This window comes from Chaetodon auriga, chromosome 8 (genome assembly GCF_051107435.1).
Source record: "Chaetodon auriga isolate fChaAug3 chromosome 8, fChaAug3.hap1, whole genome shotgun sequence".
NCBI classification, from domain to species: domain Eukaryota; kingdom Metazoa; phylum Chordata; class Actinopteri; order Chaetodontiformes; family Chaetodontidae; genus Chaetodon; species Chaetodon auriga.
In genome coordinates this window covers 10,728,690-10,742,108 of record NC_135081.1, presented here as the reverse complement: position 1 = coordinate 10,742,108, position 13,419 = coordinate 10,728,690, and the positions used below count along the sequence as shown (strand labels likewise).

At 40.7% G+C, this 13,419-nt stretch overlaps 1 protein-coding gene across 5 annotated transcripts in view; it reads right to left on the bottom strand.

Moving 5' to 3' along the window:
* LOC143324561 (CUB and sushi domain-containing protein 3-like) overlaps window positions 1-13,419 on the bottom strand; it is a 223,280-nt gene that overhangs the window by 78,603 nt on the left and 131,258 nt on the right. For all 5 annotated transcript variants that reach the window (XM_076737169.1, XM_076737171.1, XM_076737170.1 and 2 more), the window contains 3 exons: window positions 8,371-8,495; window positions 8,088-8,184; window positions 6,649-6,753 (listed from right to left, as the gene is read on the bottom strand). In XM_076737169.1, the coding sequence (XP_076593284.1) occupies window positions 6,649-6,753; window positions 8,088-8,184; window positions 8,371-8,495 (327 nt within the window). The remainder of the gene's footprint in view (window positions 1-6,648; window positions 6,754-8,087; window positions 8,185-8,370; window positions 8,496-13,419) is intronic.

The following is a 13,419-nucleotide window of genomic DNA, read 5'->3' as shown; positions in this document are numbered from 1 at the left end:
CATGAAAAAAATAAATAAATATGTATCTTCACCTATGTGTCAGCACAGTAACACATATACACAACTCAAATAAAGAAAAATACACACAAACGTGCAAACACTCGCACAGAAGCACACTGAAAGTGTAAACAGTTCCAAACAAGTGGGAGGGTGGATGAACGTAAACATGGCTGCAGAAATAGCCAAAAAAAAAGGGTCAGAACAATTTATAGATAACTGTTCAGAGCACTGAATGGTGGGAGCGGCCACTCCGTTCATCATAGAGTGAAGGTTACAGAGGATGTGGGAGGAGGAGACAGTAACCTAAGAGGCGCAGAGCAATAGGCAACATGAGAGCAGTCATAGATACAACTAAACAAGAGTTACTGTACTGAGGGAGGAGTGGGTGGATTCTTTGAAGCTGCGAAGTTTTGTCATTCGTGGGTTAAAAAATTAAACATCCCTTAATTGATTTCAAGGAGATTTGATGACGCAATCCATGGAAGCAGTGTTTGCTGCGATAGTAAAAGGCCGCCATAAGGTAAGTTTAACATCAAAGCACAACGCAGCTATAAATTACTCACTTTCATTGAAATATCCAGGGTCCTAATTGTCAGCCTTCCCCTTGCAGTGCTCTGTTAAACTAATAAACTATATAATAAAGCAGTGCATTCTCATTTACTTCGCTCGTTTACACAGCCAAAAGCAGTGTGCCAGATCATTGCTGGGCACAGACAGACCTTTGCGCCGTGGTCAGGTTAAGAGTGAGCGCCCGCTAACAGACGGCGCTGATTCCGGTTACGCTCCAGATGGGTTTCAGTTAAACTGTCAGAATGCACATTTTGGCAAGCACTGCTGTCACCCTGCTGTGAGAAGGTCGACACCCACTGTTTCTGGGTGCACAACTGCGTCTGGAGCGAGTCCAGTCCTTATCAAACATGCTTGATTATTTTCAACAGGATGCCTTGCCAGTGGAATCCAGGCAATCAAATCTCAGTAGTGTGTGTCAGAGACAGCATCGCTGAGAGTTCGATTTAACGTTAATTTACATAAATGCTATCATTTCAATAGTTATTTAAACAAGATAAATTCAACCTGTAAAGAAAACATTCAGTGTAGGAGGAGGAGGAGGAGGAGGAGGAGGAGGAGGATGTTATAATAAAAGATAATAAAAGTTACTTATGCAGATGCAGAAGCAAAACATGCAGGTCACACAATCAGGAAAGTTTACTGAGTGGAAAAGACGTCTCTCTGGAATGGAACACACAAACATGACAACAGGCTGAAGGCCCAAGTTTACAAAGCACACTGCTATGGTTAAACACCGTCAACAATGCAGAGAGTTTCAGAGAAGGAAGGGAAACCTCAGGTGGGTGCTGGCACATACAGCGTGGGGAGGAGAGGAGCGGAGCAGAGAATTTAGGGTGCATCAGATACATGTATCTGGCTCATCTGATTTGAATTTTATTACAAGATTAATATTGTCTATGTTATTTAGCAAAATTTGAATTGTGATGAGTATCGTCACAATTATCACATGATTATTATCTTCCTCTTTATGCTGATCGTCATCATTCTCATCCTTAACCATCAACATAATTGTGATACATTCTTAAATTAAACAACTCAATCAGTTTGACAGCTCAGTGATCCGCATCATTAACTGACAGAATCAAAATGAGGATCATATTAATTTGCAAACATAATCAATATTCTTGGTTTTACCATCATGACATTTGAATATTAACAACAATAATAATCTGACACAGGCCTCAAATTTCCTGAAACTGGGCTCGAGTGGGCGCAGATGCACATGTGTGGGTAAATCATTTTGCAAACTATGATGGCCAGAGAGACAAAACATCTTGTCTTAGTGCAGCCAAACTACTGCTCCGTCAAAAAAGTCATCAGTTACATCAAGCTCTTTCATCCTTTTAACAGCAGTGGCTCAGGAGGAGAGCTATCTCTGAACTAAGCAAGCATCATGAGGATGCCTGCTGTGCACCGAGCTTACAGTCTGGTGAAAAGCCAAGTGTAATATTCAAAAAAAGGATAGAGTGTCAGAGGCAAATTCAGATTGCATCCCAACAACAACAAGAAAAATCACAAGCTATAATCACACTGATTCTAAAGAGAAACTAGAAAAACAGGGACAATGCAACAACACAATGAGACAAACTTGGTTCAGCCATCCACATACAGCAGGGAAGATAAAAACAACAACAACAACAACAACAACAACAACAACAACAACAACAACAACAACAACAACAACAGTGATTTCATGCCACACAAAGAGCATTATTTATCTATCAACGTGTCCTTGTGATAAAGGACATGTAGGAAAAACATCAAGAGAGCTGAAAACAAAGAACAGCAGAACCCAACACTGGTGCAATTTCCACTGAAATGAATCATCCGGTCTCTTTCTTGAAATATATGGGAACTGAGACGTTGTGTTTCTCAAAGACAGAGGGAGATTTGGAGAGACAGGAGACCTTCTGGATTTCTAAACTGAGCACTTTAAGCCCAAGAGGGTAAAATGAGGAATTAAACTTGAAGCCATTTCTGTGGAGTCAGCTGGATTATATTTGTTCTCCATTAACAGTAGTTCTTTCATGTAGTTCTTGGATGGATGTCAAGTTCAAAAGTAGACGGACTTAGAAATGATTTTGGGTTATTTGTAGAAGTAAATGATGGAGGTGAGTTGAGCTGTGTTTCGAAAGCATAGTCTGAACAATTGGGTTGGAAGAGCTAATGAACCTGGTCATAATTACATACAATCAGCTGTGTGTGGCATTGTTAGTAAGAATGAGCCCAGACTCTGCCTGTAACACATTGAAAATTGTACTTTGGTATGCATTTGCAAAGTGAGACAAGCTGTTTTTTTTTTCCATTTTGGAGAGGTGTGAACACTTCTACCAACTAAAGCCATTTAGATTGCCGTTCATGTTTTCCTTTGTGAAAAGATGTGGTCTGAGCATGCAGGATTACAGAGAAATGCTTTTTCCATGACAGAAACTGCACTCTGCCTCTTGATGTGCAAACATGTCTTCACCTGTGCCACTCCTTCCACCCTGGGGAAAGCAGAGAAAAATACAACCCACGCCAACACAAATCAGAAGCCTGCAATTAATGATGCTATTCTTACTACTGATACTTGAAAATCAGCCTGTGCTGATAATTTGCAAGTTTTTTCCTCTTAAACTCTGTGCTACTGATTGCAGAATGCAATACTCATATCTTCAGGCTGACACTCTCCACAGGTATAATCCCCACAGCCTGGAAAACGTCTTTCCTTTATATAAAGATGGTGACAAAACCGATTGAAATAATTATTACCCTGTCTTCAAATTGTGTTGAAAACTAACGCTAATAGATTACAATATGTACAAATGGGGGATGTTCATTCTGATATTTTAAATATTACTGAAGGTGTTCCCCAAGGTTTAGTGTTGGGTCCTATATTGCTCTCAATTTACATAAATTATATTGTCCCATTTCTGAATCCTGTAAATTCCACCTTTATGTGGATGACACAGTTTATTATTGTTATATAGAGACTAAATTACATACATTTCTACACAATCAGCCACTGAATGTCTGTAACCTTCATTTGATTCATTCCAACTATACAAACATTAGTTATCACTAAAATCAGACAAAACCAAATGGATGCTGTTCACTAAGGCTAACAAGTGGCATACACATAGAGAGTGAGCCCCAGTGTAAATACCTTAGTATCTGGCTGGACAACAGTCTAAACTTCAAGCAACACATTGATTGCTGATTGGTAAAATAAAGGTCAGAGTTTCAGATGAAAGTAACAGTACTGGTAGCTTTGTACTAGAATGAAATTGAAGGCCTAAAGGTACAGGCAAACACAATACAGCAAGAATGCATCTGAACGCACCGGACCACTGAATGTTCTGCTGGAGGGTGATGTAGTGCGGCTGGGTGGTGCTTACTTTTAGCCTGCCCTTTTTACCACATGGTAGCTGGGTCACAAACTGCGTCATATTACAGCTCATTCAGATTTTATCAGCTCTGCCTACTTTGGTGGTTTTTGATCTGATTCTTGCAGGCCTGGTGCATCGCGCCAGGACTCAATTGCATTAAGTTGAGGACGAGTCGTGATTTTTCAAATTCAGATATGGTGCTGGTCCATCAAGTCGCCATGCTGCATCCATCATTCACTACGTGGCCAGATCTCCTGCTCTCTAAAGAAAATTAATAGGATCCGCCGCCTTGACATCTGTCCATGGATCCAGTGTGAGTTGCACAGTTGTTACTGTCTGACACTTGATAGAAAGACCACAGCATAGTCAATTTACTGCAGCACAGCATATGGTATGTTTTCTGCTGGAGAAACAAGAGAATATGCTTAACTTGACTACATGTTCAGGTTCTGCTCTTAGTCTTTAATGATTGTGCAGAGGCATAATTGCGGGAATTGCAGGTACATTTCAGGAAGATTATCTGTAGCATACTTACCATTTACAGATATTTACTGCAGTTACCATATGCAGATCCACATGTCATAATATGCTGTGTCCTTTGTGCTGCGACAGAAATTAGATGTGTAGTAAAAATGTAATGACAGATTTTGGGGCTGATTCAGAGGATGAATTTCTTTCCAAGTTGTCTAGCACTGATTCATTTTGTTGCAACAGTCGCTCTATGTAGCTCATGTGGAAATGATATAGGCCTCTGCAGACTGCAGCAATTGAAGCCCAGTGTGAGACTTTATTTAGGATGCAAACCACCATATTGCCTGTGAGAAGATGCCAATTTTGTTTTCAACTATAGTACACCGTCTGCCTTAGGAGAGCTGGTTTAACGCTTGGCTCTTAAGAAGTTATAGTGACGGGCGTACACAGGATTCCTATGACTGGTCTCAATGGACAACAACAATCACCCAAAGGAAACGTTTTAAAACAGATGGTTGACTGGCTGGGTCTGTACCAATCCCTCTTGCCTTTTTCCTTCCTACTGCACTGAGCTTTCAGAGCATTAATTTGTAGCTAAAAGTGGAGTGTGTGGAAAATAAATGGGTGGTTGAAGGCAACCGCAGGCTGGAAATCAGATACAAAGATACAACCAACGACAGGACAGACTAGAGGACTGCTGTAATTTGACCCAATAAATCAGAATCTGAACCATAAGCAGTAGACTAGAACAAAATGGGAAACAACAGCAACATGGCTTGATCACGCATACACAAATGTTTGCCAATAGACAGACAGCAGACAGTAGCACCATATGGCAGGCAAACTAACGATTATGAATAGCAACAGGAATAGTAGAAGGATGTTTGGCTGGAGCCCGGGATTACGCAAAGCATGTGGGAATGCACTTTACAAGGGCAAGAGTGACAAAGTGTAAGACAGACATAGAGGAAAGAGCTGACTGTGAGACATGGCACTGAAGTGATTCTCAGCAGTAAGTAGTGGTGGTGGGGGTTAGCGCAGAAAGGAAAGAGCCCACAGTGCAACACGGCTACGAAGTGGTTCTAAGCAAGCGGAGGGTGTTATGGAAATGAAGCACTGACTGCGGGAGACATGACTGTGAAGTCTTTCTCAACAGTGGTATGATGCTCGCGGACTGACACGACTGACAGCGAGGACAGATTCAGTGACAGCAATGTTTTTCATGCTGCTTTTGTTTTGCAACGCTTTTGTGTCGTGACTGTTAGATTGTATGGGAATCGATTTTACTCAAAGTTCTTTAGTTGCTTCGTGTACGGGATCTCAAAGTTGGTTATGTTTGCAGGGCTCTTATCACAGTCTTTCTTTGCCGCCTTTGTGCCATCCACATCCTCCCATTTCCCTGCGTCTTAACATTATGGGTCTTCACTCTTACTTTGCCTGCGGTTGTGCTTTTTCACCGCCTAAAAGTACTGCACCGAAAATCAGTGACAATTGGTCTTCCATCACCACACATTTTAGTAAAAAAGTCGCTTTAATGTAAGGCTAAGTGGTAAGTAACAAACTAGCAGAAAGACAAATGTGAGTAGGAGATGGAGAAAGTACAAACTTAAAAGCCATCTAAGCTTACAGAGATGAAAAAAAGAGGAACATTTCCCTGACATTAAAAAAGACGAAGAGAAAGAGCCTGAGATGTAAATAACAGTGAGGAAAGGGGTCACAAAGGACTGTTTTATTAAATATATGCAGAAGAGCTCCATGCATCACCTGCAGATCAGCACCTATATTTCCAGTGTCACTATTTTTAAATGGGAGAACTTAGTAAATCAGTCGCTCTGCTGGGGCCAGCTACCCTCCTTAAATTTTAGTGCAAGGTAAATGTTTAGCATGCTCTTTAGCAAATATGCCCCTAAGCGAGAATCCCACTGAGAGATGAGAATATTTAGTACCTAAATGAAAAAGGATGTGGGTCCAGTAACTTGAAGCAATGGGAGGACTTAAAAAACAACACCACTGGGGAATACCATGCCAGAAAAGCAGATACAAAGACTGAAAATACAGAGGAAGAAAAGAACTCACTCCCTCAAACTCTTTCTATGTCAAACTGTGCAACCCAGACCAGCAGTCCCTCCTACTTCTTATAACCCTGTGCAGCAGCTGGAAGCTGGTGGAAGATGGACACATAGAAACACTGACAACAGACAAAGTGACAGGAAGGCAGACAAGCCGTCTCTCCTCATACCTGTGTACTCCAAGTGAAAGCCAGCAGCGGATACACTGATGTCAGTCTGGAAGGTCAAGTATAGGTTGTTGGAAGTGCTGTTGAGCAGTTGGGGAATTGTTGTACCTGTATTGTTCAATACACAAATGACAGTTAGACCGTGTCACAGCATAGATAATAATTTAGATACAGTAATAATTCTGCTGTAGTTTGTTAAATCATCTCTGGATTCCTCATCTTTATTTTAACAAGAGCCAAATTCTGAGAGTCTGGACACTGTGGCTATCAGCAGGCAGCCAATTCACCTCCTTAACCTTTCTAAATGGGAATTGCTGAGTATATCAGCAGGAACAAATGAAATTATTGTGAAAAACTAAAACAGAAAGCGCCTCACATAACACAGTAAATCACAGACAATCACTCTCACACAGAATTAAAATAACAAATACAGAGAAGAGTCTATTTTGAAAGTTTAAATGAGGCAGTGGACGTATTTTGTGCCTCATGCCAGAAAACATTCTGCATTTTGGATAATCTGCATCTGGAAGAGACAATATATACAATGCAATTCTATTTACTAATGTCTTAATGTCAAAAACGATCATTCAGCTGCACAGACCACACATGCTGTCGCTCTGCTGCATTTTTTCAAGTGTAAATCATGTTCAACACACTTCCTCAGGACCTTCACTCAGATCCACAAAATCAAAGCCATGAACTCAAGCATGGTCTATAATGCTAACTCTGAATTTGCTCTGCAGAAAATTCTGTATGTGTGGCCACACTGAAGGGTCTGGGATCATTTTCTCTATTCCAGGCATGTGTCTTCTGCAATTTGCATGGAGACTTTTACATATATTCATAATCACCTTCATCAGGTTAGCCCAAGATAAAATTGATTGCTCGCCATTTAAAAAGCCTTAGCCTTTTCACACCATACGCTGCTCTGCACAGTGAGAGCTGTACCATAGAGCTATTACAATATGTAAAGAGTTTTGCTCCAAAATGAGATTCCCACCACTTGAGAAATTGAACACCTAGTCTCATAAAAGTGATAGCTGATGCAGAGGCAGACATCATTATGCTACACTAGTCCCTCTTGGACTAGAATTCACCATCTGCAAAGATGTGACGGCCTGTTTCTACTAGGTTACCACGTTGCAAGAGCACCATTTTCATTAGTGAGAGCCCTAAGGTGACACTTCATTTGTAAAATTTCAGACTGAAACAGGAGCTACATCAGGAAGATCTTAAATGCACAGACAGGAATATTGTGTGAAGGAGGAAAGGCACTTGTTCTTCTTCTGCCTTCTTTGGCTGTTTTTTTAAACAGCATTCTCAAAGGACATGCCAAATGCCATCAGCTCCATCACCACATCTGTCTGCTGCTGGGGCCCTGTGACATCTGATTGAAATTCAAGAGGGAGCTGACAACTAAAATTCAGTTGTTTTAGTTGTACCTGAGTAGCTACCAAGCCTTGGAGCATTGCCATCAACGCCGTCAAAAAAATCCAGCGAGTCCCAGTTGTGTTCCGTGGCGAAGGTCACAACTTGAATCTGGCAGAGAAAGATACCTTAATATGCACTTAGAAGAAAGCAGGAAAAAATACACAAATACAAAAAAACAAATGTACTTATGAAGCAAAATGACTAGCTGTTTAATAATTAGACCATATAAGAAAAAAATCTTTTAATCTCTCATCAAATATTATACTACGACGATCCGGATCTGTGTCGTCTCACTTGGATGCCGGCTCCCTCGGGAACGGAGATTTTCCAGGCACAGTTCAAATAGTTGGCGTATGGCTCTGGGTATCCAGGGGAGAGGATAGTGCCTCTGCGCTCAGTTAACACACCACCACAGGGAACTAGACCAAGGACAGGACATTGAGAAAGGAGAGCGAGTCATGACAAAGTTCAGGACTGCAGACGCACACATCCAACAGAGCCGGCAGTGGGCAGGGGTCACAGTGAGGAAGTAGCAAACCATCGAACACTTAAAAACCTCATTCCCCCTATTGAAACTAACCACTAACACATGGATATTAAATGGCCATTTGTAAATTCTAGGGACTGTAAGGAGAATCGTGATGAAGCCAGACATGACAATGACAGCTTCTACTGACGGGTTATTTTATGACCGTTTTGAACTAGAACATTCATCCTTGTTCACATGATATCACTGATGTCATTTAATACTCAGTGGAGCTTTGCATGGCAGCACTCACTCGCCTCTCGTAAATAGTAAACAGTCCAACCCTGATGTGTAATAAAATCTCTCACGGATCACACAAATCACATCTCTCAGCTGCGAAAGCTATTCCTCTCTGAGCGCACCTTGTTTCTACCAGTGCCACAAGTAAGACATTTATCAAGCCTCTCGGCTCTCAGATGAATGTTGAAATGGAGTCACTGGCCTGGTTATGCTGGCATTGTCAGGCACTGTGATATATTTGAGCATGGGTAAAAATCAAAATGAAAAAAGGGCAATAACAGCTACAATTTCTTTATTGCTTTTCAGACGAGTGCCAATTGGCCTTATATCTGGCCAGCTACGTTCTACAGTGTTTGGCTCCACTTTTTGTTCATTAAGGATTGTGGTAAGCCAGCCTTGCAGACCAGAATTCGTTGGATTATTACACACAACAAAACAAAGCAGCAAAAAATGATTTTGCTTCCTTTTGAAATGCAGTTCTTGGCTAATACACAAACAAGCAGTGACATATTAGGCTGATGAGATTTTGCTCAGCAAAGCCTTTTACGCCATAACAAGAAGAAAAGTCTAATGCAAAAGTGTCTTTGCTTTTTCATTGTTGTTTGCTCGGTTGAGATGCACTGTTCTACTGTCACAAGCTGGAAGGTGTTTGTGAGACGTGTTTAGCCATCACATGTGTTTCAACATTGATGACAGACAGTGTATAATACAAAAAGAAGCGGTATACAAGTCTACATCCAAGCCCAGCGACTCAAAAGTCCTTTATTCCTTTTCTCTGTTCACTCCTGACACAGAAATAAGTGTTCCTTAGACTGAACTGTAGGTTAGAGGAACAATGGACCCTTTATCTTCTTTTGAATACAACCAAGTAATTGGTTTAGCAGCCCTCTACTATTCAAGGTTACTTAGCATTTGTATGTAAGAGTTTTCCTATAGGACCATAAGCAAAGCTGTCACTCAGGGCGGAGGGGGGGGTCCTGCAGATGTTCAGCACAGTTGTACAATGTGCTCTCACAATGAAGAACCAAACACTGTTTGTCAAGGACAAGAGTCAACGATAATCACGGTTTTCGATATCCATCAGCCACTGGAGGATTCAGTGTGGAAGACATGAGGAGACACAGAAAGTGAATATGATACTTATGAAAGAAAAAAATCGCTGACAGAAAAAAACACATCAATATTTTACAGGTAACATATGCCCTCCAACACACGACACATTGACAGGTTAGAGCAAATACACAGTGAAGCCATCACACTCATATAATCCCTGTTACAGTAATGTCATCCTCAGCTAACACACGACACATGCACAGTATTCAGTATTGAAATCGATTGGCTCCTTCATCAAAACTGAAGGAGAGCAGCTTGTATAACCGTTTTGAATTCTGCTCTGCATACAAAACAAAGAAGGTCACTGCCTGTGAAATCTAGAGCGCTGTGACCAGAATGTCACATCCTGTGGACACCAGCTAAAGGCTCATGGAAGGTATGTGTTGCCTTTACAATAAATAACATGGTGAGTGAGACTATCATTGTCTGTAACCTTGATTTATATTTAATAGTTTCCTCTTTTATACAAAATTAATTCCAAATAAAGAAGAAAACAGTATGAAAATAGTTGTGTTTTTCATTATCAGATCTTAGTTAGTTAGTTCCAACCTTCAACGCTGGAACAAAGGTCTGAGAAATAATGAAGTCAGAATAACAAAATATAGGTCTGATCTGCTTTGTTCTGGTTTATAGAACTTCAATTCTCCGAACATGAGATCTTGACAACAAGCCCCAGTGCAGGGACGGACCTCGTATTTCAGTATAATTTAAAAACTCCTTTGACTCCCTTGAGCTGTCAGTTAATATAACTGGTCGAGCAAGATTAGAAATCATGACGCTCATAAGAGCATGAATGCTCCACACCCGTCTCAATCAGCGGCGGGCTCATATGTCACAGTTACCGCAGGTAGACAAGCGTGGGGACGGCACAGATTATGAGACACCATTTAGCACCATCTGATATGCAGGGAATTCACCACAACTTTTAATTAGAAATTTTAATCAAGATATCAAAAAAACCTATCTGCACGTTATGTGTGTAACCCATGTGTTTCACATCACACACACTACTTAATGTAAAATGGTTTTGTATACTTGTTTTTAGGATATATAAACAAATGTTAGATTAAAATTACGTTAAAAAAGTCAAAAACAGGCTTTTGTCACCTCTCTGATAATTCTTTTTATCCACCACAGTGAGACAACATGTAAACCGTTTCCATACCTTTTTCTTCATTATCAGCAGTGAAGTCCAACTCTTCACTCGAATGCAAACTTAAAGCTTTCTCAGAATAATTAAGCTCCAGAAGTGGACACCCTTGCCAATTTCTCAAGGTTAGTTTGCTTCATGAAAGACAGCGAAGACAACTGTGACAAACTCAGCCGTCCCAGGATTGCGTCGGGCAGTCTAATTGGAACTGAATGTGGAGAAAATGCTGCTGCTCCCACTCTCGTGGTAAAATTGGGTTTTTTGGAGGCTAAAAGAAATGACCGACATTAGCCAGTTGGTCAAAGTCATTATGGAATCCTGCATCGTGAGGAAAATACATCATCACAGCATAATAACGAAAAACTATTTACCAAATACAAATTGGTTTTTGTATGCGGTCTTAACGTTTGGCAGGAGTGCGTGTGGGATGTTTATTTTACTTGAATGAAATATGTTGTTGGAGAATTTGAAATGTTAGTCAAACTGGCAGTAATGTCTGCTTTCGTTGCAGAAACTTCAGTAAACTCCAGAAGTAGCATGGCCTCATCGCTGCTCATCCTGCTCCAGTGAAGAACTCTGGCCTGGCCTTACCACACACCCCCAGACTGAAACTCCATAATTGGTCTTGGGAGGCTATTTCATAACAAGAATCCGCTGTTTAAAAACAAGCTCAGTGCAACACTGTTTATTTGTTGACACCTTCGGAAAGTGTTTAAGCCAACAGTGAATTCCATGGTGTGGGCATACTGAATCACGGCAATCTGTGAGATTATGTAATGCTGGGCAGTCATGATTTTCTACATTCAGAAATGAGTTTGTGATTCAGCTGCCTTACGCTCAGTTGTGCAGGGAACAAAACAAGAAAATGCTGCTCATCTATCAATGTTTATCTTTATTTTTTATTGTAACCTATGAAAGACCCTTGTTCATTTCCCTAATCTAATGGTGACAGATTTGTAGGAGATTCCACCATTTACGCATCATCTGCATTACTATCATTTTTAAAAGCTCACTGTACTGTACCTCAAGTCAAACTCCATCTGGAAACAAGCATTAACATCTATTTATTCAACTCAACTGTTTTCCATAAAAAGGCCATCCAAAGATTATGCATCCATTCAGGCGAGGCTAATTAAATCACAATAGAACGTTACGCTGGTGCAACTCCTCAGCAAAGCCTTTATTCAGCTTTGGTTTTGTGAAATCGAAAGCAAAGTGTTGTAGGATGAGCCAGGTCAGGCACAGCTGGACAAGGAGCTAGATTCACATCTTTTGAAACGCGGGTACCTCACAGGAGAGTGGCATCTGAAGCCGTCATGTCCCATAAACAGGGCTTGAGTAATTGAGCAGAGTGTTTTTGTTGAAGCTTCCATGAAACTATATCCATTATTCTGGACGCGTACACTGCTGCTGGGGGAGATGCTGCAGCCAGATTCAATCTCCAGATAAAAATCACTGTGTTTAAAATGGAACTGCACGTGCCACTTTTATTCCCTCACCACTTGGCAGTAAACTCGGATGAACCCTGGCTTAAAATCACCCGCACTCACTGGCTGGGACTGTTTGTTGGCTGGCACAAGGCCTGACTTCAATAGATTTCTCTCAACTGTGGTTCTTTATCTTCCCCAGGTAGACACGTGGGTGTCTTTGAGAGGCCGAGTGCATGCATGTCCTGCATGTGTAGTTTATGTTTGGGTGAAGGCATGTAAATCTGTTCATGTGTATGTCTATGCATATCTATCCAGGTATACTTAAGTATGCATGGTCCCTTATGTAGATGGCTCAGACCTTGCGTAGATCATTAAATGCTGCTGTAATTACGCGGCCCCTGGATCATGACCAATCCCTTGTATTTTCTGTCTACATCAAGTGATTTCTGGTTCCCGTCTATCTGTTGTTTTGACTTTCAATCTTTTAAGTGAAACAATGACATCACTTATATCATGATGTTGTTCATATTGTTCTAAGCCATGTGGATTTTTTGTGCACCCCTAGGAATAGTAGTCAAATTGGTTTTGGGTTTTTGTGACGAGATATCTCAGTTTTCTTCATTTTCATCAATCATATTTAATTTTTGTGGTTAATCATTTTAAGAATGGAATTTATGTGTTTTTCCAAATGAACTCTTGCCTCGCACTGAGGCACTGTTTGCAGCAGGAGCATTAATTCAGTCAGTTTTTTTTGTTTTTTTTGCCTGTGGCACAAAAACTTGTCTGTACTCAGCTAGGCAAATTAAAAAGTTGTTAACACTTTCTATGAAGCTCTTATCTATAATATATAATGATCTACTTTACTTAAAAGACAATGAACTGCC